General features: G+C 42.8%; 3 protein-coding genes and 1 long non-coding RNA gene across 8 annotated transcripts; 2 read left to right on the forward strand and 2 right to left on the reverse strand.

Moving 5' to 3' along the window:
- Positions 1 to 556: 556 nt before the first annotated feature.
- Positions 557 to 2,163, forward strand: orai1b (ORAI calcium release-activated calcium modulator 1b). The gene is made up of 2 exons (XM_037752340.1): positions 557 to 925; positions 1,037 to 2,163. Exons 1-2 carry the CDS (start codon positions 812 to 814, stop codon positions 1,592 to 1,594), a joined length of 672 nt encoding a protein of 223 aa, XP_037608268.1. The 5' UTR covers positions 557 to 811; the 3' UTR covers positions 1,595 to 2,163.
- Positions 2,164 to 3,188: 1,025 nt separating this feature from the next.
- morn3 (MORN repeat containing 3) lies at positions 3,189 to 5,364 on the reverse strand. The gene is made up of 6 exons (XM_037752339.1): positions 5,210 to 5,364; positions 4,237 to 4,407; positions 3,976 to 4,133; positions 3,734 to 3,893; positions 3,451 to 3,635; positions 3,189 to 3,316 (listed from the first exon to the last, which is right to left on the reverse strand). The coding sequence occupies exons 2-6, from the start codon at positions 4,379 to 4,381 to the stop codon at positions 3,215 to 3,217; spliced, it is 750 nt and encodes a 249-aa protein (XP_037608267.1). The 5' UTR covers positions 4,382 to 4,407; positions 5,210 to 5,364; the 3' UTR covers positions 3,189 to 3,214.
- Positions 5,365 to 6,980: 1,616 nt separating this feature from the next.
- On the reverse strand, positions 6,981 to 27,015 carry setd1ba (SET domain containing 1B, histone lysine methyltransferase a). 5 transcript variants are annotated; one of them, XM_037752301.1, is made up of 19 exons: positions 26,757 to 27,015; positions 26,200 to 26,319; positions 23,693 to 23,859; positions 23,365 to 23,463; positions 22,839 to 23,109; positions 20,426 to 20,547; positions 18,787 to 19,890; positions 15,131 to 15,880; positions 14,205 to 14,378; positions 13,995 to 14,088; positions 13,686 to 13,897; positions 13,498 to 13,570; positions 13,020 to 13,403; positions 11,634 to 12,926; positions 11,149 to 11,315; positions 10,339 to 10,464; positions 10,096 to 10,215; positions 9,438 to 9,575; positions 6,981 to 9,343 (listed from the first exon to the last, which is right to left on the reverse strand). In XM_037752301.1, exons 3-19 carry the CDS (start codon positions 23,840 to 23,842, stop codon positions 9,170 to 9,172), a joined length of 5,451 nt encoding a protein of 1,816 aa, XP_037608229.1. In that variant the 5' UTR covers positions 23,843 to 23,859; positions 26,200 to 26,319; positions 26,757 to 27,015; the 3' UTR covers positions 6,981 to 9,169. The 5 variants fall into 5 exon arrangements, with proteins under 5 accessions (XP_037608229.1, XP_037608232.1, XP_037608231.1 ...); XM_037752304.1 differs by lacking the exons at positions 26,200 to 26,319; positions 26,757 to 27,015 and adding an exon at positions 24,075 to 24,427 and having other exon boundaries at positions 11,634 to 12,326; positions 12,792 to 12,926; XM_037752303.1 differs by lacking the exons at positions 26,200 to 26,319; positions 26,757 to 27,015 and adding an exon at positions 24,075 to 24,427 and having other exon boundaries at positions 11,634 to 12,659; positions 12,792 to 12,926.
- LOC119477991 lies at positions 24,465 to 25,693 on the forward strand. The gene is made up of 2 exons (XR_005204353.1): positions 24,465 to 24,780; positions 25,028 to 25,693. It is a non-coding gene; the product is annotated as an uncharacterized LOC119477991 (long non-coding RNA).
- Positions 27,016 to 27,511: the final 496 nt, after the last annotated feature.

Genomic DNA, 27,511 nt, shown 5'->3' on the forward strand with positions numbered 1-27,511 from the left:
TTTTTGGCATACTGGAGATTTTGCTTTTGTTCGCATACTGCATACTACATACTACATTTTGGCCAAATCAGTACGTACTACTAGTATAGTATGCGGTTTCGAAAACAGCCTAGGATCAGCATTGACTCATGGAGAGACCTTCGTCTGGTCAGCTAACATTACTGCCAAGCAGCTGAAATACAGAATGAAATTGTGGTTTTAGCTGACGTGTCGCCTCACTGTTTTGAGAGATGCTTGTTCATGTTTATGTAGAGCAAGCAAGCGCGAGCCCGACGCTGACTTTCGTTGACTTAATGGCCACAGTTGTCGCTGTTAACAAGCATTTCTGAAAGTTACAAACAGTCCCTTTAAGTGATATATGCGCAAACATACTAATCAAAAATCGAAACAGCGCTAAATTTTGCTGAATTATAAAAGGCAGAAGTGGTAAAACGAAGAACCGTTTGGGAGCCGAAAGAGACGGCTCTTCTTGGTGAGCTGAGCCAAATGATCTGGATCACTAAAAAGAGAGGAAATTCCCATCACTACAGTCAACTCAGTAGCGGATGTTCGCCTCGGAGCGCGCAGGATTCTGGGTAATGTGGTGCACGCAGTACAACACGCTGCTGGAGGAGGACACACATAGAAGCTGGAGACCGGGTGGTGGAAAAAAAATAGCTTCCGCAGTTCACGACAGCTGGCCAAATTAAAAGGGTTTTGTAAGTGTTTGGCATGTTGAAGGCTTGTTCCTGTCGTGTTCCAGAAGAGTAACAAGAAGGTAACTGCGTCAGTCAGCTCTGCTCAGCACCTTTGATAAGATAACGGGAACAACATGAGCCTCGACGAGCACTCACTGCAGGCTCTGTCCTGGAGGAAGCTGTACCTGAGTAGAGCCAAACTGAAGGCTTCCAGTCGAACATCAGCTCTGCTTTCTGGATTTGCTATGGTAACACTGTCTTCAACACCATCCTCTTTACTTCTTCTGTAGATCAAAAGTCATATTACATAGTAATGTCACGTGTGTAAAGTTGTTTCCTATCACTTCTTCTCTCTCCAGGTTGCCATGGTGGAAGTGCAGCTGGACAACAGCTATCCATACCCCCCTGCTCTCCTCATTGCCTTCAGTGCCTGCACCACTGTGCTTGTGGCCGTCCACCTGTTCGCTTTGATGGTCAGCACCTGCATTCTGCCCAATATAGAAGCAGTCAGCAATGTCCACAACCTCAACTCTGTCAAGGAGTCTCCACATGAGCGAATGCACCGACACATTGAACTGGCATGGGCTTTTTCCACAGTTATCGGTACTTTACTCTTCCTAGCCGAGGTGGTTCTACTCTGCTGGGTCAAATTCTTGCCTGTGAAGCCCAACAAATCCAGTAATAATACAGTTTCAGCTGGCGTGGCTGCTGCTATTACATCCACCTCTATTATGGTCCCTTTTGGTTTAATCTTCATCGTCTTCGCCGTGCATTTCTACCGCTCCTTGGTCAGCCACAAGACCGACAGACAGTTTCAGGAGCTGGAGGAGCTCTCTAATCTCACCAGGCTACAGAACGAGCTGGACAACAGAGGGGACTGTTCCATGTTGCAGTCTCCAAGCTCACATTTCCCATAGTGAAGTATGCTGGATGCACAACTCTGACTGCTTGGGATATCCCTCCCCCCCCCCAAGCCAGAAGCCACATTATTGGCTTCCAATTTGTTTTTTGTACATGAATGAAGATGTCACCTCTTTTGTTGTGAAATTAACTTTTGTGGAAAGAGTTGTATTTTTTAGAAAACATGTTTGATCAACTGTGAACTCACAAATCTGCCGTAAATGCATGACTTGAATTTGGAAAGTCTTAATGGAAGTCTTAACTATGATAGTTGCTTGATCAATCTCTAAGAACAATAACTTGGAATCCTGTCTGTTTGCCTGCTGCATTTATTGACCCATTTTGTTAATGTATATTATACCTGTTGTGTAAACCACACGTATTTAACTCTTTCCTCCTCATTCACTGTACATGATTTCTTGTAATGTCCGCCCAATTGTTTTTGTAACGGTTGCTGTACATGTAGACTGACTCAACAGCTGCTAAAACTACAGTATTATTAGTGTATATTTGCTGACATTTGTAGCACAGGCTGAGGTGTTAAAATAAACACTTTTTTACCAAGTGGCATTCTGAATTTCAAAAATGATTTGGATTTACTATTTGAAAACATCATATCTAATGTCATGTGTGTAATTTACTGGCAATTATTGACATAGGCTTGACAAGTCATACCTTGAAAATTGTAAGTTGACTTGATGCATATCCGTTTTCACATATTTTCACCCTCATGCTGGATAACCAATTGAGGCAGCCCTGTCTGATGGTGAATTGTCCTTTATCTTCTTGACAGAAATCTCACTCATTTCAACCTATGTGGAGTACTTGTTAATATTAGACGTATTTCTTTATGTGATGTCTGAGCACTCCAGTTGTCTCACATATCCTGAATTAGCATGTCGCTTTCATCATCCACTCAGAGTACACATGGAGTGCTCATCAATCGCGTTGATGTTTATTTTAATTTAATTTAATTTAGGTTTTATTCCCAACAGTTTGGAGAAACTGATCAATCTGAGTTAGCGGTCTGCATTGGAAGAGGTAGAAGTTCAGAAGTGAAAGTTAAATTAGTGGGATGTTGATAGGTGCTATCTTGTCACATGCGGTTGTAGGTGCAAATATTCCCTCATTATCAGAGGTTGGGGTGCGTTGGTGATGATCCTCTCATCAGGGTATGAGTATTGTCAGGGTGCAGCGTATAGAAAATACAGTAACGGTTAATATTTGATCAGTCCCTATAAGAAAAATTAAGTAGACGTGTCATTTGGATATTCCATGTATGCTAGTATTGAATTTATCACAAGACCAGCATTGATAGCCTTTGATTATGTGTGTACATTAGTATCTAATGTAGTGAATTCAGTAATTAGGCATATCATTAGGTATTTTTCTTCATGTATGTAGGCTGATTATGTTTTTTAGGAACCCTAGATTGAACTGAATCTATTTTATGATAATGAGAGTTAGCAGCAAACCTCTTATTATCATGACAGAGTTAAATCATCTCTGTTGGTAGAAAACTGGATTAACATGTCGAATTATATCACTATTGCTTTCAACCACAGACAAGAACAAGCTATGTGGGTGTAAATATTTTGACAAAACTGAACATGCTGAATGCCATCATGCCATTTATTTTAGTCTGAGAGTGTGTCGTGGGGTGGAAACTTGCTGTTGATCTTCTCAAGGTGGGCTGACTGGGCGTCCCTTAAAACCGACTGCATATCCACCAAGTGTAGCTTAAAAAAAAAAAAAGATGTGTTCATATTTTAATCAACAATATTGCATTGGAAAAGTGCTTTCTAGTCCATGATTATTTGATTGTGACAGACCGCTTGTAAACGCAGCAAAGGTATCCACAGTGAAAATGTACCTGTGGAATTGGATACTTCGTCGGTGTCGGTGCTTCATCCCTCCCAAACTCAGACAGGGTCCCACATTTTGCTATTCCATCCACCCAGAAGCCTTCATAAAGCTGGCCTGGGTCAGTGTAGTAGAACTTTCCATTACCGTTCCTCTTGCCATCTTGCCAGGCGCCTTCATACCAATTTCCATTTGCTTGGACACAAGTTGGAAAGTCACATTTTAACTAAACTATAATCTATTTTAGATTTTTAATTTTTTTTTTAAATGTATTGAAAGCAAAGTTCTCTTACCAAATCGGATGATGCCCTGTCCGTGATTCTCACCCTTCATCCACTCTCCCTCATAGATATCTCCACCCTCAGAATACATCCTTCCCCAGCCACTTCGACGGTCCTCGCTCCACTCCCCCTCATAAACTGTTGAGTTGTTGTAGAAGTACATCCCGTACCCCTAAAGAGATAGAAAATTATGCTAAATATATCAAAAAATGTACATACATGTGTTACAGTGTGCACATATATCAAATACATACATGCTTCTTTCCATTTTTCCATCCACCGCAGTACCTCCTTGCATACTCTTTCGTTTCTGGGAGCAGCACACTGAAGGTGCCGTACCCATCACGTTTTCCAAATTTCCACTCTCCGTTATAGATGGCACCAGACTTCTTCCAGACCTGAGTTCCCTTCCCTTGAAAACAATAATAAGCAAACATTTTTATCATTTTAGTGTGGCCAAAGTATGTCATGCCTCATAAACAGGTGTTTACAGCTCACATGAAAAAGTATCTCACCATGCTTCTCGTTGTCCTGCCACTCTCCGGTGTACTCATTCCCACTGACTGAGATAACTGTGCCCCGCAGTCCACATTTCTGTGACTTGATATCCAACAATGTTGACGGTGGCTGACTTGTTTGAGATGTGTGTATATATGGCATGGCTGGGGGGTAGCTTGATGAAAACCCTATTAAACATAAATAATATGTTACACCCATGAAGCTGGAAACAATACCATTAGAAAAGGTGGAAAAACTCTACATTGCCCTTATTTCTTTAAATGCAAGAGATCAAATAGACACTGTCATTTGAAATATGCTAGGTACCAAATAGTTTAGACAAAAATAGCATATAAGATAAGATAAGATAAGATTAGATATTCCTTTCCCCCCGCAGAGGGGAAATTGGTAGTATACAGCAGCAAAGGGGATAGTGCAAAAAACAAGATGCATCAGCTAACACAGTAAAAAAAAAGAGCTAAACAAAGTGTAACAAAATATGAACCATTTAAATAGAAGGAAGTATAGAAATAGGAGCAGTATATACAGTATTGACAATAAACAGACTATTAACAAAATTGCACATGTGGAAAAAGATATTGCACAGTGAGAATGAATGAATGAATGAAATTCCACCTGAAAATATCAGGTTACTGTTAGTTTTTGGTGTGTAAGTGTATATAACCTAATATCCATGTGTACATTATCATTAAAGCATGTCTATTTATTTTAAAAAAGACAATGCTGATTATAAAGAATCATGAAAAAAATAGGGTGCAAACTAATGCACATGAACCTACATTTAGGATAAAGTTAAATTAGTTTAAATCAGCACCTTTGCTATGAGACCATTTCGCTAAATAGCTAGCTTAGCTCACTTAGTTAACTATACAGTGTAAATGAAGCTAACACCGGCCACATTAGGACGTCAAACACTCATTCAAAGCAAAGTACATGTACCTTAGCAATGTGTCCAAGGGGATGACTTACTTAAACTCAATCCGCTTGTGAACGCAGGGCATGTAACCACCGTTAATATATTAAGAGAACATGTTAGACAGGTTGCAGTATAAACTTTACTAGCTGGTGTCCGCAGCTGCAGGAGATCCGTGCATTCGTTGTATCCTAGCAACGGGAGTGTGTGTGCTGTGGTTGGTGTGGTGTTGATTCAATTAAAAGTAAATTTAAAATTACAGTTGAATGTGTCAGGAGGAATTTAACTGATGCAAAAGTCATTTTTATTTATTTGGGTTTTTTTATAATTGTATTTTGTGTCTTTACGGTTGTCCCGCCCTCATCCGCCCTACACGGCCTCTGATTGGCTTAGCCTGATATTCTACCGTCCATAGACCGAGATATGACCCTTCTAAGTCCCGCCCATCGAACGAAGACTGGCCAATCAGAGCGTAGCATCGCACCATTATGGTCAAAGAACATATAATTACCAAGAGGTGAAAGTCAATTGCAACATCAAACGTCCACCTAAAAAGTGCCGAACAAAAGAAAAACTAATTTATTTACATTCTACTGTCATATTCTACCAAAATGACCTTACTTGAATCATAAAATATTATACATTTGTATTTATTTTTAAAAGGAAATTATCATCACATTAAATTCATGATGTCTAATTATCTTTTGATATGTTTAGATATATTTTCTTTTCTTCTGTACTGTTTTTTGTATGTACTTCATTGTTTTTGATGGATTGTTTTCCACTGTTTGGTTAGGTTTTTCTGCACATTTTGTGTACTTCTTGTTGTTGTTTAACTTTTGTTGTATTTTTTAAATTATGTTAGTTTAGATCTTTCTTCCTTTTTTGTTAGTTTTTTTTCTCCTGGGGTTGGTTTGAGGTCCTTTGTATAAGCCTGTGGCTTCTTGACCTCTCCTGACACATTTCTTGTTTTGTTTTTTTCAATGACTGGATTTTGTGCAGTTTTATATATGTGCAAATAAATCAAATAAATAAACTAAGCGTTTTCAGTCCAAAATGGCAGCGGCAGCTGTTGTCAGAAAAACACCGGAGTTTCGTCTCTTTGATTCTATATGGTCCAGCTGCAGGCCTGTAGCATCTCACGCCCCTGCAGATGTTCACTGACTCCAAATACAGCAACAGCTCAATTAACTGATTCATGACACAGCTTCAACCAGAGGAGGAAATGATGGGTGAAATCAGCAGAGCTGTAGATTTCAAACTCGAATTAGACCTATAGTACGTCAAAAAAAGTTAAAATATAAATAAAAAAACATAAAAAATAAATAAATAAGAGGTGGATATCTGGGGATCAAACCAACCTTCCACTCACACTTAAAACAGCTCTAAAAATCAGTGGAGTCTGGTTGGGAGGAAAACTTTGTCATCCAGGTCACAGGGTTTCTGGATCCTGGATTACATTACACATGAAGAATCTACATTAGCCTATACATACAATCTTTTTTTCATGATCTGCTTACTTTTACTGCATTCACCACTGTACTGGTGAATGTTTTCATTTTACTGGTGGTGTGAAACATGGTGTGTTTGTCAGAGGACAGTGAATCACATGACAAGGTCCTCCATCAAACCAGCCTGACACAGACTCGTTTGGTTTGGTCGACTGCTGACTACTGTTTCCATTCATGAAAAGTCAGCACCAGTTGGACTGTGAGGGTTTATTTCAGATGACCATCCATCAATGAATAAATCCACTGACTGTATAGCAAGTTACTGTATTTCATCTCCCACATTGTTTGCCCCATGTCCCATTAAAAACAACCACTGTTTATGGATGTATGCAAAATTGCTTTATTTCCATTTTTCCTTTTTTCATACATTTGTTGTGTAATAAATAGACATGAGAAACAGGCTGATGCTTCATTCCTCTTCCCATGCCAATTCTGCACCTTTTTGTTTTTTTCTCCACACCGCAAACAACTTTTTCATAGAATTTACAACAGAAAATAAAAAAAAAAACAAAGCTTGACACAAGCTGAATCTCCTGCTACCAGCTCATCGCTCGCTTCATATGTTACATAGATCTCTGAGCTGTGTTCGCGTAGCAAATCCTGGGGAACAAAAATATATATATTTATATATATATATATATATATTTATATAGTATTCACAGTTACAGTATTTACACATTGTAGGATTACAAAGCAAATGGGCAGAAAATGAAGACGTTTCTACAAGAAACAATCTTTCAAAAAGGGAGGTGTAGACTTTTCCTGTACACAGTGGACCTTTTTCTTTAAATAAACAACCTTTTTAAACCCTCAGATTCCTTTTACAGATCCCTGAAAATATTTTTAAATACTCAGTCTTTTGTTAAAAAAAGAAAGAGAGAGAGAGAGAAAGATGCATCTTAAAAGTGTTACCCTTGTGAAGATAAAAAAAAAAAAAAAAAAAAAAAAAAAGCGCTTTAGATCTTCTGTACAAGTAATCATATACAATATAAACATCACTGGTGAAAAAAAAAAAGAAAATCTCCATAATCGATCCAACTGAATGCAAAGCGATGACTGACTTGGTCTAGAAAGGGGGGGGAAATGATTGGCTGAGAGTGGGGCGTAAAGCAGAAGTGCAAGCCTCGAGTGCATTCACAAATATCTCTTTTCTTTTATCTTAACAACCCTTGTAGAAACACTTCTGTTTCGCAGGAAACATTGAACACTGGTAGAGTAATAAGAGTGTTATATGAAGAGGACACAAACATGAGACAGTCATCCCAGGTACAGATGAAGGACGCATCATCAAACTCCCACAGCGGTGAAAAAATAGGCAGCAATTCTTTGCAACATGCATGTTAACACAGCTCCAGGCGAAAACAAAAACGTTCCTTTATGTCCGTCACCGGCCTGCTCAGGTTAAACAAAGACAGTTACACATCCTTATGGCACTTAAAATGAGGAATAGTTATTTCTTCATAAGTTGAAAACTTAGTTTAAGAAGGTTTTTTCAAAAGCTGCCCAGTGGATGTAGACAGGGACTGATTCAATTTTCATTTCCTTGCATCTGCATGATTGGGCGGCCTTCTACGCTGTGGCCTACAGGGGGCAGTGCACTCGCATTCACACACACACACACACACACTAAGATGATAAATTCACTCACACATTCACACACAAATATAGTGTCTTTGAAGAAACAAGCAAGAGGAGAATTACCTAAACAAAACTGGAAAACACCGGACTATCATTAATACAAATTTTGCACGTTTTTGTTTTTTGCATAAACTAATAGGAAGCAGCATGATCCATTATTGGCTGGTGAAACCAGGCGTGATATCCAAATATTCCAGATTTTGTGGCAGGATTTATCCATTTGTATTACTTGATTTACTTTTTTTAAATATCAGTTTGATTTATGTCCAAGAAAACTGCTGCAGAGGAGGTAGGCGTGAGAAAGCAGGGTTGTAGTCCAGTGTCGGGCTGCGACACTCCACCGTCATCCCATCTGCTCAGGTGCCCGACCGCGTCTTCTCCCACAGAGAGGCGTTTTCCTGGCGGGCTTGTGCGTCTCAACAGTGTTAGTGAGCAGCTTAACATGTGTTGTTTTTCTTGTACCACGTGTGGTGTACGTAAAGCTTATGAAACAAACGAGATTTTCTTTTTTAAAAAGTGTAAAACTGTACAAAACCAGGACTGGACGTGGAAGGAGCCATGCTGAAATACTGTCCGACGTTGAGGGGACGAAATGCTGCACGAGCAAGTCAAAGTGTTTTAAGTAAGTTCTGGGTCACTGGCAGACATAAAAAACGATGCGTTTTTTATTTCAAGAGCACCATAAATCGTAAACAATCTAGAGTTTAATATGTTGAAGAGGGTAGCACAGACGACTTGCAGGTTTTCTTCTCCAGAGTAAAACCTTCCCTCTTCAGTTCTTCCTCATCCGGAGTCTCAACATGTGCGGAAACTTGAATGAAATATAAGGACAGCACTTCTACACACCTGGAGAACCTCGCGTGGACGTTAATTCAGCGTTCCCCTACAGTTCTCTGCCCCACACAAACAGGGGATCTTCTCGTCCTCGATGGGGAACTTGTAGTCGTACGTGATCTCCTCGTTGACGTTGATGGGCTGCCTGGAGTAGATCACGATCTTCTTTTGAGACTCCACCGTGATGACCTTCGCATAACAGTTGGGCTGAAAAGGAAAACACACAATTAGATTGTTGTTAAGCTTCTGTTTCATATAGGTGGTGATGAAGCTGTAGTGAAAAGTGCAGATTTTGTCTTACATTGCAGCTGTGGTTGATGAAACGGGCGAAGTTGCCACACTTCGTAGCATCTATGATGGTGTCGTGGTCAACGCGGAACATGTAGCTGCTACCGATGCCCTCCTCCTCGTAGCGCTTCTCCCGCATGTCCGCGATCACCTGCCAACGGAGAATTGTCACTTATTAGAGGTCTGACTGATTTAAAATTAAACATCTTTAACCCCCTGAGATCTGCATTACTGTCTTTAAGAGGCTGTAGCTGACACAATCATAAAGCCAGAGTGAACATACTAGTATCATATGAAATGAGAAACCTGTGGAATCCATTGGTAACAATCGTGTCATGGTAGCTTGTCAGGAAGCAGGCTAAATAACGCTCCAAAGTTGGGTTAAACTTTGGCGTTGAAACCCTTTCTGTTACAGCAGTCCAAGCATCAAAGATTGGTTATTTCCCTGCATATTTGACATCTTCTGAATTCTAATAAACTGCCTTTTGCAACAGACATTTTCTATGCAAACCCTAAAGTCTACATGCATACAGTATAATCCATCATAAATCTTGAATGCAATTATTCAAATATTTCTTTGTTATCGAATAGATGTCAGATGAATCCAAGTAGATTTGTAAAAATGTAATCATTGTTTAGGTACCCACAGAAAACAAACAACTGCCTCTCACCTGTCTGATGTTTTGTCCCACGTACTCGATCACCATTTCATCCGCAGCAATGGGCTCCATAGCAAACAGACCCCAGTCGTGGATGTGTGACTTGCAGAATCTGATCCTTTTCTTACGGAACTGAAAGAGAAAAAGGGAGCAAAGTGTCAATTGACAATAAAACTTGTGTTTCTGCTTAGTGCTGTAAAATTCAGGCTGAACCAAACTGCCCACTGGAGCAAAGTTCAGTTTGACTGCGTTTACCTTCAGCTGGTTGAACTTCAGCAGGTCACTGTCACACGCAAACGAGGACAGCAGACGTCGCTGCTCCGATCGCCGTTCCGAGCCAGCTCTGGTAGAGGCGTGGACCTGTGCAGGAATACTCATACCCTGCAGAGAGAGGAGCTGGGAGTTAGAGGAGTTCACCCACGGTAGGCTAAAGAGCAAGGTGGGCGATGTTGAGAAACTAGCAAGAGCACACTACATTTTAAAAAGGATCCAGCTGGAAAAAAACAAGCCCAATGTTGTCAACTCTTCTAATGAAAATAGCGAGCAGCACCAGCTCCAAAAGTCACTAAATCTAGTGAGAAAAGTCAGCAACACTGACAGCCCGTCGCTTCAGGCCTCCCTCCAAAGCCACTCCCCCAAAATTATCATTACGAACATCATAATGAACGAGAATAGTGAACATGGCTATTGTTAGTACTCCTAGCTGTCAACCTAGCAGCTTGTGGAAGATTCCGGAGACCTACAATGACTGCATGGGCAGAGTGCGCGCAGGCAGGTAGGTAGGTAAACAGACAGACAGATAGGTAACCCGTCCATTCATTTCATTCGGGTCAAATGAAATGATTGGACGGGTTTATTAAAGTCCCGCGGCAGCCACAGATGCCAGATTTTTTTCCATTTTTTGTGAGCACATTTGATTTTTTGATTGCTTTTGGGATGTAATGAGAATTTCAACTAATATAAAAAAAAAATTCTTAAATCTTTACGAACCCTACCGTTAACATATATCATGCCACTGATGTTTAAGCACTTTCACAGAAGTCGAACATCACAATCTGTCCTCACCTGTGTGTCGACCGGCGGCTCCTCATACTGCAGCTTTGTGCTCTGAAGGTACTTGATCTTGTCCTTCTTGTCGATCTTGTAGTATCCTTCACTTCGCGCGCAGCCGGTCATGTGATCCCTCATGCCGTCGTCTCTTCTCTTTTTCTTCACTCGGGGGATGTTGGTAGGTGCAGGGAAGTCAAGGAAAGAAACTGAACAGAAGGCCTTGGAACCACAGCTGAGATGCCAAAACACTTCTGAAGCTCAACAGATATTCAATAGCAGCCAAAAGAGTTCCTAATTTTCACCACCAGAGGGGGCTGCTGTGGGATACACACACTACAAAACAACTCTATTAAATTAGAAAATACTTATCTTTTTTAGTGTTATTTGACTGGACTGCTTTGTGGAGCACTTTGTAACTTTGAAACATGACATATACATAAATATTAATGTGACAGACGACATTTGGTGTAAACCAGCCGATGTTGAGCAGTAAAGGATATGAGGATGGTTGACCCAGAGCGTGTCGTTGAGCCAGTCGTTGCAGTTATCCTGCTGGAGCATCTTGTCATAAGTGATCTGCAGAAGCCGGATGTCTTCGTCATCTATGCCTTCGTTCCAGATGTCATACAGGATGGTCATTTCCTCAAAGTCGGAGCGCGGGGCGAAGTAGGGCCGGTGAGGCGAGGCGACGGGTGACAGGCTGTCCAGCAGCAGCTCCTCCCAGCCTCGCCGTGCCCTCCGCGTAGGCTTCACGACCACAGGTTTCTCTTCTTTGTAGGACAGGAAGCCGTCTTCGGCAGGTAGGACCGTCTTAGGCTTCACCTCTCCTTCCCGGAAGTCCAGGCTCGGGTGGTCGGGGGACTTGGCGGATATCGTTTTTGCGGACAGATCGCTGAGATGTGCGTCGTGAGGCAGAGTGGTGGACTCGGATGAGAGCTCCAAAGACTCATCGGCTGCAGAGACGGCCGGGGTCTTTTTGCCTTTGGGTCGTCCAGGTTTTCTCTTCGATGGAGCAGTGTCTGATGGCACGGGGACGTCTACAGTGAGACCGGCGGGCAGATCTTCGGGGACACTGGCTGAAAGCTCCGCTCCGGCTGACAGGGCCTGGTTAGGCAGAGCGCTGATGGGCGGCTCCTTAAAAACGGGTCTATCGTCCAGGCTCTCGGAGGATATTTTCCTATTAAGAGTCAGTGCTGTGGGGTCAGGGAAGACAGGGGTGAAGGTTAAGTCTCTTCCTGGAGTGCGGGGGACTCCAGCGCTAAGGACAGGGGATTGTGCAGGGTAGGAAAAGGGGCTACCGGGGATGTGAGGGGAGCTAAGCATCAGGCTGCTGCCCGTCAGCGGGGCATCGCTACCAGGTGTGTTGGGCACCGTGTCCGTGCTCTGGGACTTGCCCAGGCTTCGGGCACGCTCCATCAGGTCCCTGCCCGGCGTGCGGGGGATATCCTCGTCCGTGGGGAGCCTGGCCCGCTGAGGGAGGTCAGGCAGGGGACCGGGAGGGGGATGAAGGAGGGAACGACCTTCTACTGCCGGGTGAGGAGGGAGAGGGAGGTGCATTAAAGATGCGGAGGCAGATTTGTGGAGAGGTTTGTTTGCATCTACGGGGGATGGGGTTAATTGAGCGGGGGTGCAGGGTACTTCCTCAGGCTCTGCTTTACCTTTGGCTTTCGTCTCCTGGACGCTGTCGGGCAGGGCGCCCGTGGGAGTGGGCGGCCGAAGACTCGGTAAGGGCTCCTTGGGTTCAGACCTCACTACGGGAATGTTGCCGTCTACGCTGATGTCTCGCTCTTTGACTGCAAGACAAGACATTCATTTCATTTAACATCTGACATCAACACTGCAAAATGATAAATACCTTTGAGCTGAATAACACAGCAGACACTCACCTGGGAGGCCTTTGGACGATGGTGGCTTCAGGTCCTCTTTCAACTCCTCCTTAGGACTAGGAGGTCTGCGTTTGGGCTTGCTGCTTAGTTCCTCCCTGCTCCTCTTGTCCTCCTTATCCTCTGGAACCGGTACCGCAGGAGGGCTCGGCGGCTTGGTCTCCGTCTTCCCCTCCTCTTCATCAGAGGACGATATCGAGGAGGATGAGGATGACGAGGAGGTCTCTACCGCTTTGCCTTCGGCCTCCACATCTACCGCTGCCGCCGCCTCCTCGTCTTCCTCCTCCTCATCCTCTTCCTCTTCGGAGCTTAACTCGTACTCGGAGGAGTCCGCACTTTCTGCTGAGGAGTCGGAGCTGGCCTTGGAGGAAGATGAACTCTCGGCTTCTGCAAGAAACGGGGAAAAGAAAAGATGAACTACTGTACACAGACAGAAAGAAAAAAATCAAGTAACTTGTTGCTGTTTGATATTTAAAAGTACCATCGTCAGACGAATCTGAGGAAGCGCTCTCACTGGATGAGTCTTCATCATCACCATCCTCGTCGGCGGTCTCCTAAGAGACGATCACACATCATAGAAATGTTTACAAAATGCACAAATATTCATTGCACACTATGCGAACAATCCAACAGATACACAATTAACGGGAAGTTTTTGAGATGGCTTACTTTGCCTGACGACAGGCGTTCCGCAGCCTCTGTTTCAGGCCCCTCCTCCTCCCTGTCGGACAACGACTCCTCTTCCTTTCCTGAGGTGTCCACCTCTTCCTCTCCCTCGCTGTCCAGTTCAAGCGGCCGCGAGTGCCGTCGCTTCGCTGCAGCGCCGTCCGCATCCATTTTGGAATCGTCCGACGGGAGCTCGGCCGGGTCTCGATCCCGGTCTGACAGGAATAAGCCACGAGATGAATTAGCTATTGGTCATTTTATAACGCCCAGGAAGAAGAGAGAGTGTAAATGTGTAGAACAAAGAGATGTTACCTTCATCATCCAGCTCGTCATCCACCGGAGTGGAGGGTCGGGCCCGTTTGTTGTCCCCCGCTGTTGCAGCCTCGGGCGGGTCCTTCCTTTTCACCTGAACACAACATGCAACCATTAAACACAAACTGGCGGTGCAACTGGTCGAGAAGAAAAAAAAGGACACTACCTCCTTGTTCTGTTTTTACTAGAAAGACAAACTTGGAGGCTAACCTTGAAGGAAGGCAGGCGGATGGCCCCTCGCAGACCGATCCCCAGGCCCATTCCCTCGTAGCCCAGTCCCTCGCCCTTGTTCCAGTTCTCCAGCAGACTTGAACCCATCGTCTCTTTGGGTTTGGGTCTTTCTTCTTCCTTCCCCTCCGCACCCTTCACCGGAGTCAAAGAGACCTGGGGAAATAAACAATATGATTTTTTAATGCTGGGTAGTTATCGTATTAAACCCTGTTATTATACTGAAAAATAACTGGATTCGGTCTACAGATCAATTTTCATGAAACAACTGCTGCTTCAAATGCAGTTGAGGATTATTTTCACGTTCAGGTAATGAGTCGATTCATTTTCTAATTGATCGTAAAAGGAGATGTCTTTAACTTGCTTGTTTTGTCTGATCGACAGTCTAAAAAGCCCAAACATGTTCAATTTAACCAGATAGAAAACAGAGAAGAGCAACAAAGCCTCCCATTTGAGAATCTGGAAGCAGGGAATATTTGGCATTTTAACCTTGATAAATTAAACAATTTATTGAATTGAATATAATTTAATGAATTAAACAATGAATTGATCATCCACATTGTTGTTTAATTTACTTGATTAATTATGTAATCTTATCACGGCAACACAACCACAATAATGGTAAGTTCTTTTCTTTTCTTTATTGAGTTGATGTTTATCATGAATATTTGTGTTGCAATACAAACTAAAATGAGTGGTTATTGATGTTGCAACAATTCATGGCTTCAATTATGAAATAATATAATATGGGCATTATTAGACTATTTTAACAATTGATTTAACAGCGGGTTAGAAGTCAGGACAAGTACATTTCCCCCACACATACTGTGCATGTGTATATATATAAGCTCTCTTTGCTTGTATCTGAGCCTGTATTTGTATCGTGGAAGGTGAAATAAATAACTTACCTTTGCCGAGTGTTCCTTCTTTTCCCACCAGTCGTCAAAAGCTCTAAAAGCCACCACCTCCACCATTTTGCGGTTGAGGTCCCTCTTCATGATGGCCTTCAGCTCCTTGACAATGACCAGCAGCACACCGTCAACAGTAGCCTTGTGGGGATCCTCCTTTTTAGTCTCATATCCAGGAGGAGGAACAGTAGGGTTGAACTTTGGTATACTGGGATTCTGCCATTGTTGCCCAGGTGCTGCTGCTGCGCCGCTAACGGGTGTAGCACCCATATTCACAGGCTGGTAGGGTGCCCCGTACGGCGCAGACGCACCACTGTCTATAAAGTGTGGATAAGGATAGGGCCCTCTGGTCTGAGCCATGCGACTCAGCATCTGCTGCTGCATCTGGAAGGACATGGGAACGGTGCTCCACTGTTCCCACCGTAAGCAGTTCATCAGCTCCATTTGCACCAGTGGCACCATGCTGTGAGCGTAGGGACCCATGTGTTGCAGCATGTGGTGAGGCACCGGATGACCGGCCAGGTGAGGATGTCCCGGGACGGCAGAGTGAGGGGCCAGGTGGTGATGGGAGAGCTGGAAGCCAGCCTGGTGCTGTAGAGTAGCGAAGCCGGGAGGAGGGATGGAAATGGTCTGCATCGGCGACACCGCAGAGTTTATGACGATGCCCTTGCCACACTCTGCGCCGCTGTTCGGAGTCCCGGGCATCTCATCGTCGGAGATTTCCATGTCTTCTCCTGACGACTGAGGAGCCTGTGTGAAGATGGACAGCCTGTCAGGACTATGCGAGGTCAACATCTACTTTTCACAGGTTACACAAGTACAATTGTCTGCCCTTTTAATTTCCATGACAACCAAGAAAACACCATCAATTTATGAAGACCTTGAAATTAGGCCACTAACGATTATTTTCTCGATCAGTTGTTTGGTCTATAAAATGTCAGAAAATGGTGAAAAATGGCGATCAGTGTTTCTCAAAGCCCAAGGTGACATCCCTAAAATGTCTTATTTTTCCCCCAACTCAAAGATATTCAGTTTATTGTCATAGAGGAGGAAAGAAACCAGAAAATATTCACATTTAAAAAGCTGGAATCAGAGAATTTTGACTCTTTTTTTTTTTAGGGCTGTCAAAGATAACGTGATAATAAGGCGTTAAAGAATTTGTGGCAATAAAACAAATTTCCGTTAAATGCTTCAATGCAACTTGCGATTTTTTTGGTTGCAGCGGGCTCAGTTATAGAGCTAGAATGAAGATACTGGTATCATATAAAACTAGAAAACCTAAGGAAAATTCATTGGTACCAACCATGTCAAACTAGTTTGTCACAAAGGAGGCTAAATAATGCTCCGAAGTCGCACTAAATTTTGGTGACGAAAAACCCACTTTATGATTATCACATGCAGTTTGGGGCAAGTCATAGTCAAGTCAGCTACCTGACAGCTGTTGTTGCCTGTTGGGCAAACAGTATACAGTATTTGCCCACTCCCATGTTGATAAGAGCATTAAATACTTGACAAATCTCCCTTTAAGGTACATTTTGAACAGACAAAAAATGTGTGATTCATTTGCAATTAATCGCGATTAACCATGGACAATCACGCGATTAAATATTTTAATCGATTGACAGCCTTAAAAGATTACTCAAACCGATTCATCAATTATCAAAATAGTTGTTGCTTAATTTAATAGTTGTTAACTAATCGATTAATCGTTGCAGCTCTACTTGAGATAAGGTTGAAGGGCTCAGAACAAAGCTAGTAAGTGGATCTTAAGTTAAGACTGTTTTGTCAACCTGCACCTTTAGCTTTAACATTAATTACAGGTGTAGTTTGACATTTTCCCAAAACTGGTTCTGAGGTATTCTACAAATACCTGAGATTCATGGTGCCTTCAAATGGGGTCCTGTTTACCGTGTTCACGAGAAGAGTCCATATGAACCCTCGTGGCATTCACGACCTCGTACATGGAAAGTTCACGAGCTGTGACGTGTTTGTTGACGTTGTCAGAAATGGCGGAATCCAAGTTAATATATTGTAATTTTATTCGTATTTTGTTTTTCTTCGTAATTTTATAATATTTCTGAGGAAAATGTTTATATTCCTAATGACCTAATCTTTTTCCTCTGTCATTATGCCTTTGCATTTCCTGCATTATGTTACCCGCTTGCTAATTTGTTAGCCTCTGTGGCTTCTAGACGCCGACAGTAACGTTAATATTGCCGTTGCTTAGCAGCAGTGTTCTCACGACTTAATCACTTGCACACCAAGAATATCGTGTCCACGACTTCCCATGTCGTAAACACGAGCTCATGAGTTTCATTTGAAGGCATCAATAGTAATGGTACCGAGGTAATATGTTTTTTTGGGTGCCTTACTTTGAGAAACATAAACACATATGTTTAAACAGTTTATTTTTATCTAAATATCTGATTAAAGAATAAGTAAACAATACCTGCACTTAATACCAACCTACAGCACTCTGTGCTATGGACACATTTTGGTTAGTATCAGAAAGCACTGAGGTGTGATAGCTACTCAGTGAATCATTCAAAATAAAAGCAACAAAGTTCAAAGTTCACAAGTCCACCCTAGCACAGTCAAACACAGCTGACCCATGTTGTTGGTCAGCATGTTTCCAAACAGAGCTGTTTGCTCTCGGCACCAAACTCCTCACTCCTAAAACCATTGCGGATAACGTGAGCACAACACTTTGAACAACATCAGCATTGAATCCTCTTCCCTGCCGTTTATCATCATAAAAGGATTTCTGTTACGAATGCTGCAGGAATGAAGCTAAAGGAGAGTAAACTCAGCATGGGAGTGCCGTTGTTATCCAAATGACCTGTTTGTTTGCTGTGCTTGCTTTTGGGATAACTTGAAATGTGAGACTGGAGACGCTGCGGCCAATCCTGACTGTCAGGCTCGGCAGAACCAGGAAGTGTATTGTTGAATGGGGCTAACTGCCAAACTGTGTTTTCCTCCGCGTGAGCGTGTGGTGAGTGTTAGAAAGAGGAAACAAGAGTGTTCAATTCCCCAACAGCAGAGCGGCTCTTATTTCTCCTTTCAACGCAGTGTAGAAATACAACATCACAGGCCAGATGGCGTTACTATGTCTTCAAAACAAGAAGATCAACTTCATGTGAATGTGAAGGTATTTGTATGGCTGTGAGTTATGTCTAAAACTTTTCATTCATAACTTATGTCAACTGTTTTACATCTTTGATACGCATATTCAGAGACTATTGTGCTAACAAATATACTTTTATCGCAGGTACAAACACTGCTTATTAGTCATTTAAAGATCGTATTTGTGCTCTGCACAAAAATGAACGACTGAAAGAGCAAACACCTTTTTTGTGGTGCCTTCATGCACAGATTGCTGTTAACTTGTTACTTCCTTTACGAGGCTTAATGAGAAACAATGAGACAAAAAGGAAAGTTTACTACTATCACTCTGCACTGAAACTAGACCTCACTTTCTGTGTCCTCAGTGTTACCGTCACAGCTGTGAGTAAACATCAGCACCGCGCTACTATCAGCTAACACAGACTATCAATTCAAGCTTGTTTGGGCTACATTTGGAAATATGAAATGTAACTTAACAAATGGAAATATGCACAAGTTTCATGCAAATATAAGAAAACAAATCTGGGTCTTACCACGTCCATTTTGTCCGTGGGAGTGTGGCATCGAAAATGTCCATCCTTGAGGTCACTGTTGCTCATCTTCTCCGGGACAGGAGAGCTGATCCTCTTGATCAGCGAGGCAGTTCCGGGAATTGGCTCTTCATCTTCCGAGTCTGGCAGTGGGGTCGGACTGATATCCTCCAGGCCGGTGCTGGAGGGACGGGAGTTGTGTGGGCCACCTTGGGAGCCGCTTGTGTAAGGGGGAATTGGGGATAGCTGAGAGGACGAGGAGGAAATCGGACTTCCCTCCATTCGCACCTCAGTGTCCGAGTCTCGCTCCTCCAGGAACGGCAGCAGTTTTGTCCTTTTCTCCTTGAGGAGCATCTCAATGCGGGAATCCAGGCTATTGCGCTCTGGATCAAGCCCGGGGGAGCCAGGTGAGGGGCAGTGCTCTGGTGTTTGAGGAGGAGGGGTGCTCGGATGGGGCACGGGCTCCGGTGGAGGCTCTGGGATCGGAGGAGTTTCCGGTCTATCCTTGACGGGCAAAAAGTCAGTGGCAGCTGCCAGAGGCGGCTGTGGCGGTCGGAGGTATTCACCCTCCCTTTGGGCCGGGTGATGGAAAGCAGGCTCCGACGGGGGGAACGCGGGAGGCAAAGGAGCCTGGTAGGGCGAGAAGGCGGACTTGAAGTTGGGCGTAGCAGGGGGAGGCGCTGTGTAGTTGAAGGAGGGGGTGGAGGGCGGAGGCTCAGGTGGGGTGTGCTGGTGCTGTTTGAAGGGCGCTTGCTCGGACGTCGATCCTCGATACATGTTGCTGCGGTACTGAGGCCTCTCCGGTCTCCGGTTGTATGCATCCTGGAACTTGCTCTCGTGTCTGCGGTTTTTGTAACCTCCGGAGCTCTCGGCCCGGCTGGACTGGTACGCCGGCGTGGACTGACGACTGGAGAAGTTGGAGTCTTGAGAGAAGGGCGTACCTGACTGCCGGGGGGTGTGAGGGGTTCCCTGGGACTGGGGTGTGTCCTGCTTTAGGCTGGAGTAGCCCGTCTCATGGGACAGAGGAGTGGTGGAGCTGCTGGGTGGCAATGTTCCTCCAACAGCAGACACGCTGCTCTCGGACAACCTGCGGATGGGCTCGCAGGCCTTAGAGGAGACAAACAGGGTCGAGATTAATCCAGGTGTCACAGACAACACAACTAAAAAATGAAATGTCTTTAGGTTGTAACTTAGGAGCTACTGTATATCAATGCAGTCATGAAAAATAATTGCCAAAATGACCAACAGTTACATTTCCCCGTGCAAAGATTTTTTATTTATTTTTTTAAAGCAACTAGTGGATAAGAGAGTCTCGGCACAATGCCTAGGGGATCTCAGGCTACGAGGCCAAAGTGCACGTTTCACTGGCTTTGTGATTTCAGTCCACAGGCAAGGGTCTGGATAACATTTCCTCTGCTCTACTCCACCACCTGCTGCACTTATAAAATGGATTACAGATAAGGATGTCAGCTTAGATTGGTAAGTTATTTCAACAAAAGTAACACTACAATTCACCAGGGTGACATTGCAAAAAAAACAGTAGAGACTGTACTAAACAACTGTATATTATTATCTATAGATCTCCCACTGCCACAGGTAAGGGAGCTAATAAACACATGAACATGTTAGACGCATTTTTTACCAGTAAGGCTTCTGCCAGGCTACGAGGGGAGACTTCTCTGGCCTCCTCTCCACCAACAGGCAGGGTCTGCGGAGTGTAGCTGCCATTCATCAGGAGCTGGAAGTACCGAAGGCGATTCTCACCTGCAGAAAGGTAAACACGGTCAGATGCTAAGTCGTCTATGGAGCAGGCTTAACGCCAGCAGGCTTTATTAAAACTAATCTGGTTGGTGAACCCAAGATCTGAACTTTTGTAGATACATGTATGTGGTTTTCCTTTCTAGGTTCACACTTCCCAATTATTTACAGTGGGATCATTACAAACTACAGTAATATAATTGTTTAAGCCTGCCTATATATGAACTGTCGGGCTGTCCCGAACACCATTTTTTGGGCTTCGAAGCTTCGGTGAGAAATATTCAAAGCTATTGGAAGCTTCGGGACAGTGACACTGCCACACTACTGTACACACACACACACGCACCTCTTCACATAACAAACAGCGATATCCCTCTGAGAATAACTTATAATAACTAATGTTGAATATGAATAATGTTGTGGGATTATTCCTTAATTCATGGGCTATTTGGGGATTTCTAAATTATTTTTCTATACTTAAATATTAAAAAAACAAAACGAGGCATTCAAATACTGATTTGGAGGTAGATTACCATGGCAACGGTCGAAGCTTCGAAGCATTCGAGTCAGCCCTAATGAACTGTAAACTGTAAAACTCAATACAATAAATATTGTGAATGTACATGTGGTTATCTGAACCGTTATATGTTATACATGCTGTAATATAACTGCCCAAACATGTCTTAATAGATTTAACATATCCTACATAAAATGCAACACTTTAAGCACACTATTTATAAAAAGAAAAATAATTTGTAGAAATAATTAGCACTTGTGTAACTAGTAAAATTTGTACAAATTGTAATTAAAAACATCAGCATTTTGCTTTCAAATTAACACATATGCAAAACTGTTGCCAGTCAAATAATAAATACTTTACATGGTCTTGAGAGGAATTAAAATTGCTGTTCTGCAGCAAGAGTCTTCGAATCTTTCAAGTCTTTCCTTTCAAATGTGACTCAACAGAGATGGTAGAGGGGTAGAGGACTCTGACAGAGTGCAACTACAATTCCTATTTAGACTATTTATAAAAAGAAAAATAATTTGTAGGAATAATTCAAGAGAATAGCACTTGTTTAGCTAGTAAAAAATTATATAATTTGTAATTAAAAATATTTTGCTTTCAAATTAACACAGATGCAAAACTGTTGCCAGTCAAATAATAAACACCTTACATGGTCTTGAGAGGAATTAAAGTTGCTTTTCTGAAGCAAGTCTTTGAATCTTAACAGTGTTACTGACGGAAAAACTAATTCACATTGCAGGTATTTCATTTAAAATGTGACTCAACAGAGATGGTAAAGGGGTAGAGGACTCTGACAGAGTGCAACACTTGTTAACTACAATTCCTATTTAAACTATTTATAAAAAGAAAAAACAATTTGTAGGAATAATTCAAGAGAATAGCACTTGTATAGCTAGGACAAAATTGTACCAATTGTAATTAAAAATATTTTGCTTTCAAATTAACACAGATGCAAAACTGTTGTCAGTCAAATAATAAACACCTGACATGGTCTTGAGAGGAATTAAAGTTGCTGTTCTGAAGCAAGTCTTTGAATCTTAACAGTGTTACTGGCAGAACTCAAATTGCAGGTATTTCATTTAAAATGCGACTCAGGAGAGATGGTAAAGGGGTAGATGACTCTGACAGAGTGCAACACTTAACTACAATTCCTATTTAGACAATTTATAAAAAGAAAAATAATTTGTAGGAATAATTCAAGCACTTGTGTAACTAGTAAAATTAGTACAAATTATAATTAAAAACATCAGTATTTTGCTTTCAAATTAACACAGATGCAAAACTGTTGCCAGTCAAATAATGAATGCCTTACATAGTCTTGAAAGGAATTAAAGTTGCTGTTCTGAAGCAACAGTCTTTGAATCTTAACAGTGAAAATCTAACTCAACTTGCAGGTATTTCATTTAAAAAGCGACTCAGGAGAGATGGTAGAGGGGGAGAGGACTCTGACAGATTGGTTTGTGTTTGTTTACAGGTCTGAAATTATGCACAGTGGGAGTACACACAGCACCCTGAGCACTGGGCTTGTGGGAGCAGCCTTACATTCAATGAAATTCAATTATCCCACGTTACCAGGCAACGCAAGTAAATTTACACACGTGATAATGCTGCCCTACCAATAACTCAAAACACACAAGGCTTCAACACTTCACTTCTGAATGAATGAATGAATGCTTTTGCCTCCTGCAGCAGCAGAAGAGATGCGTGCGTAAAAAAAAAATGTGGGTTACAACCGTCTTCTCCTCGAATGACTGAATCACTTGTTGTTTACCTTTCGGGTCCAGCTCCACGTGGATGAAGTTTCCCATAACAGACGTCTTGTGGAGCGACTGCACGGCCACTTTGGCGTCTTTCACGTTCTCAAAAACAACTTTGGCGATCCCCAGGTGCTTCTTGTTCTTCGGATTATACAAAATCTCCACCTGCTCGATCTCTCCGAACTTCTTGCACATGTCGTTAAGAAATCCTTCCCTGATGTTGTCGTTGAGCCGGGCGAATGTCACCTCCTTGGGAGGCACAGGGCCGATGTAACACTCATCGATCTGGAGGAGGAAGAAGAAGAAGAAGGAGGAGGAGGAGTGGAGTTATAAGAGGTGCTTTCAGGTTGCACCATGTGGGGGTCATTTGTGACAGCTGAGATAAGAGCAGGGTAGTTAAAGATGAACATGCACACGTGTTATTTTGGTTTCAGACATCATAGTTTCACCAGACATCCAGAAGATGATCGAGGGGGGTGTGTCTGCACACTTTTTGACAGCCTCAGGATAAAGCTGGCATCACTTTCTGGGAGTAGATACCTTAAATCTTGGCACCGGTAGATCCGTCTCTTTGTACTTCGTCCAGAGACGACCGATCCTCGGGTCTCGGACCATGTCCACCGGTGGCATCCCCGGGTCCTGCAGGAGATGAAGGGGGGAGACACAACACTGTTATCAATCCCATCCACAACTTTGGTGAGAACTTGTTGCAAAGTAGTTTCACACAAATCAGTTTGTGTTGGACTGAAAAGATGAGTTCAAGTTGCTGGAACATGCCCCTCCAACACAGCCACATTGTAGCCCCATCATGGAGGGTACGGCTCCTCGGTTACTGTTGTAACCCCCGGGTGTTTCTCTCTCCACTTACGGGCATGCTGAAAGTCTGTCCATCGTAGCGATACAGCTTGTGTGATCCCTTCTTCAGCGCCGGGTCGATGATCAACTTGTAACTTCTCCAGTGGTGACTCCGCTTCTCCGGCGCCGCCGAGCCGCAGACGGGATGATGACTGCTGTCCATGCCGCCGTTCGCCAAACCTGAACCGACAGCAGCGACAAGGAGAGAGAGGAAAGAGAGAGGAGATATACCGTGAAGCAACCGCTGAAACACGGTCCCGTTACCAGCCCCCAACACTTTAAAACACACACACTGGTAGAGGCGATAACCGGGGGTCTAGCGTAGCTCCCGGTTGGAGGAAAACAGGCATTATTAGGAGGGCTGGAGGAGAAAGAGGAAAAAAGAAGCAGCTTACTTGAACTCTGCTTTCTGCCATGGTCTTCGTTCAATCTGGTTTTCTCCCCTGGCTTGGACATGGTTCGTCCTATCGAGGGGTTTCAGCTTTTTAATTGACGAAAAGACGAAGTCGCTTTCCTTTCCTTCGCCCGCTTACATTACATGATTTTAGCTTGAAGAATACTGCCTCCTTTTCGGCGAGAGCCAACACATATTGTGTGCCTCTCTCTGGTCTGGAGCTGCTGTCTCTTCCACAATACACCGCTAGGCTTTTGCCCACCCCTCTATGCTAGCCGCACTTTCGACACAAACTCTCTCTATTTAAGCCCATTTCATGTTTTTTACTGTCATATAAAAATTGAATGTTTTTAAACAAGTCTGATAATACCCTTCGTATGTATACATGTTATTTAATTTAGACCTGGTAACAGCTTCGGTGTCGCTTAAACCTCATTTTGTGTCGAATCTGCCGGGTTGCATTTACCTAAAATGGCAAACACAAGCTACAGACACACAGGGAGCAATCTTCTTAACTGCCACTGAAGGCTAATAAAAATTAGCTGGTGGCAGGTTTTTATGCACAAACATGTCTTTGTGAACACATTCAAACATTTCGGCGTATATTTTAAATAAATTAATTGTGTACTCGGCTGCTGAGGAGCTATTGTTGACTGCTAATGTGAGATGTCTGAAGGATTACAATACGAAACTCCGTTGGAAAAAAGGTGAATTTAAGAGCAAGGCGAACGTTTATAACCGTTGGAATGCGGCTGGGTTGTGCTCTGTCAACAAACTAGTGCCCAAACCGTTGTGTTGGTTACTCGCTTTTAAAAGCATTTAACAGCTAGATTTTGAGCTTTACATCATATAATATTAACCCCGAATTGTTTTTATCGTTTTTAAGTATGTTTGTGAGTTGTTTATTGTCGACTAAAAGTGGATTTTGTTTGACATTGCCTGGTGTTTTTGCAGTGCTCGGGCAATTGGCTGGTTAACAGCGGCAGCTCTGGCGCAGCCAATCAGAGCGCAGCAAGCCGAGGAGCTGTCTGCTATTAGAGGCACGGCTCAGGAGTCCTTCAACACAGAGCAGAGAGAGAGGGGGCCGAGCGCTATCGGCAGCCATTTTCCTAAAAACAGGGACTCAAATGGCCTATATGGGGTTTCCTTTGTTCCAAAAAGGGATCTAACACTTGATTTCCTCATCTCTCACTATGGACTATGATAAAAACTATGATTCCTCCTTTTAAAGGATTGAGAAGAAGGAAGAGAATGTACTGGATGTAATACCCTCTGTGACATCTTGAGCCTTTTTTCCTCTGCCTTGGAATCCATCTTTGTCTTAACTAGGTCATGGCACACCCATAATACAGTAATAGCATTTAAGTGAAAAGAAAATCAAATGTTGGTGAATAAACAGCCTGTATGATTTTTGGAGAAATTAGTGGGGAGGAGAAAAAAAACACAGTTTAAAGTGGCAATGTGTAATGGCTGTTTGTTGGGCATTGCACTGTGTATGGGCCTATTGTAGGATATGAGTAGCAATGAGTAAGTTCAACTCTTTTATAATAATTTGTTTGCTAATAATGTAAAATGTGAGGCATGCAGTTACTGTTATAAAAAAAGTGATTTCTGTCAATTTATCTATTGAGCTATTTGATCACAGACATTTTGGCATCTGTAACTTTATTATGATCACTGGCATGCTGACATATAAAACGATCCAAGTTATATATATATATGCCACTGCTCCTCAAATGACAGAAAGCAGGCCATGGATGGCCTTTTTGCAGAATAGTTTATTGACTGTTTGATTGATAACCCATTTTGCTTTTTGATTAATGACTTTAAACACTTCCCCTCTCACAACAGCAACGCTTAACACCCTGGTGGCTTGTCTGTGTTGTAGCCTACCCTTCTTCCTTCCTACGACTTGTGGAGACACAACCTCAAACCAGATTAGGTTTGTGTGCTGTCCATTTGCCATTTAAAAGAAGCGTCCAAAGTGTAATTGTCTGCTTGACCTTGCTTCCAAGGGCATATTTAAATGTCTAAGTCAGGTCGCATTTTTACAGTGTATAAAAAAAAAGATAGACCGTCAAAGAGGAAACAGATGGAGGGAAAACTCTGATGGTGAAAATATTTACCTCAGCACTTTGGTGAAATGCAGTGAACAGGCCTAAACGCAGGGGCAGGAGGAATGTTTTCAGCTCCATCTTCGGATCCTCTAATAATGGCATTAATAAGGGGTGGGTTAGTGTCGTCTCCTGCAAAGGAAGGAATCCATTAGGCACGAAAAGATAGAAAGCTCTTTTGAAAACTTTTTTTTTTGTGTGATCAGTAAGGCATTGCCTCTCTCAGCCAGCGAATATGCATCTTCAAGCATCATCTGTGTGGGCAATATGCAAACCATCTCCTCTCTCTCTTCTCTCTCCTTGAAGACAGGATTGCACTCAAAGTAGGCTCTAACCTTCTTCCATTTCGACATTTTCTAACTGAGCTACATAAAAACCACAGGAAATGTGTTGAAAGGTAATGGACTTTTGAGCTTATTTCACTTTTTTTTCACATGTTTATGTCTAAATGTAATCTAAATAGAGGACAGAAAACATGAATTGTGGTTAAAACGTTACAATAAAAAAAAAACTATATTGACTTTTGCAAAAAAAAAAGTATATTTTTGATTTGATATTTTCAAACTTACAGTTTGTATTTCAAAAAAAACATGTAATCCAAGTCTTAAAAAAAAATCTTAAAGGGAGAAATCTTGTAAATTTCATTCTTCCCTTTTGTCCAAAAGAGACCTTTTGGGTGATATGTAGGTCTACACTTTGCTATGGTTTTCTCTGCTGTTCTCCTGTCTCAAAATGGCTTCTTTACAGACAAAGGAGAAGCACTGTGCGTAAAATGTTGCTGCGCCATAACTGGGAGAGGCTCACATTCACTCGGTGAAAGGAGCAGCGAGCTGTGTGGACGTTTCTCTGTGATACAACAGGAAGTCTTTACACCGACAACGACACAAGGGGGGATTTTTTTTTTACTCGAATGGCATGTTTCAGAAGTATAATAGAAGAAAAGTGCGTAAAAAGGAAGTTAATACTAGTGGCGCGTTGCTGGGCTGTGTGGTTGCTGGGCTGACGCGCCCTGGCAACGGCAGTAATCCGCGAGCTCTGGACGGTTGCCATGAGAGCGTGTTGTTGCAACCCCCCACATTGCCATATAAGGTCATGAGGAATCCTCCGCAGCAGCAGCAGCAGCCCTGTTGTTCTGTATCTGGGTGGAAATACAACACTGGGGGGGTTTGCTCTCTGTGGCTCCAAACAAAGACCGGAGTGATTTATAAGTGCTAGAAAATACTAAAGTTGGAGCTATTACGCACTCCCTTTTTGTTGGTGTGTGTGTGTGAGTGCGCACAGCAGCTTATTTTGCTTCATGACAACACACATAATAGTCGTTGAC

Source organism: Sebastes umbrosus, chromosome 19, assembly GCF_015220745.1.
Source record: "Sebastes umbrosus isolate fSebUmb1 chromosome 19, fSebUmb1.pri, whole genome shotgun sequence".
In the NCBI taxonomy this organism is placed as follows: Eukaryota; Metazoa; Chordata; class Actinopteri; order Perciformes; family Sebastidae; genus Sebastes; species Sebastes umbrosus.

What these genes read in the sequence shown, in the direction of transcription:
- orai1b (XM_037752340.1), top strand. Translation starts at nt 812, where the DNA reads ATGAGCCTCGACGAGCACTCACTGCAGGCTCTGTCCTGGAGGAAGCTG. An exon ending in TGCTTTCTGGATTTGCTATG is followed by an intron (nt 926 to 1,036) that starts GTAACACTGTCT and finishes TTCTCTCTCCAG; the next exon opens with GTTGCCATGGTGGAAGTGCA.
- morn3 (XM_037752339.1), bottom strand. Translation starts at nt 4,381, where the DNA reads ATGCCATATATACACACATCTCAAACAAGTCAGCCACCGTCAACATTG. An exon ending in GCAGGACAACGAGAAGCATG is followed by an intron (nt 4,134 to 4,236) that starts GTGAGATACTTT and finishes ATTGTTTTCAAG; the next exon opens with GGAAGGGAACTCAGGTCTGG. An exon ending in ACAGGGCATCATCCGATTTG is followed by an intron (nt 3,636 to 3,733) that starts GTAAGAGAACTT and finishes CTTGTGTCCAAG; the next exon opens with CAAATGGAAATTGGTATGAA.
- setd1ba (XM_037752300.1), bottom strand. Translation starts at nt 24,135, where the DNA reads ATGTCCAAGCCAGGGGAGAAAACCAGATTGAACGAAGACCATGGCAGA. An exon ending in GCCTGGCAGAAGCCTTACTG is followed by an intron (nt 19,891 to 20,425) that starts GTAAAAAATGCG and finishes GTCTCCTCTAAG; the next exon opens with GCCTGCGAGCCCATCCGCAG. An exon ending in AGAAGGAACACTCGGCAAAG is followed by an intron (nt 14,379 to 15,130) that starts GTAAGTTATTTA and finishes TTATTTCCCCAG; the next exon opens with GTCTCTTTGACTCCGGTGAA.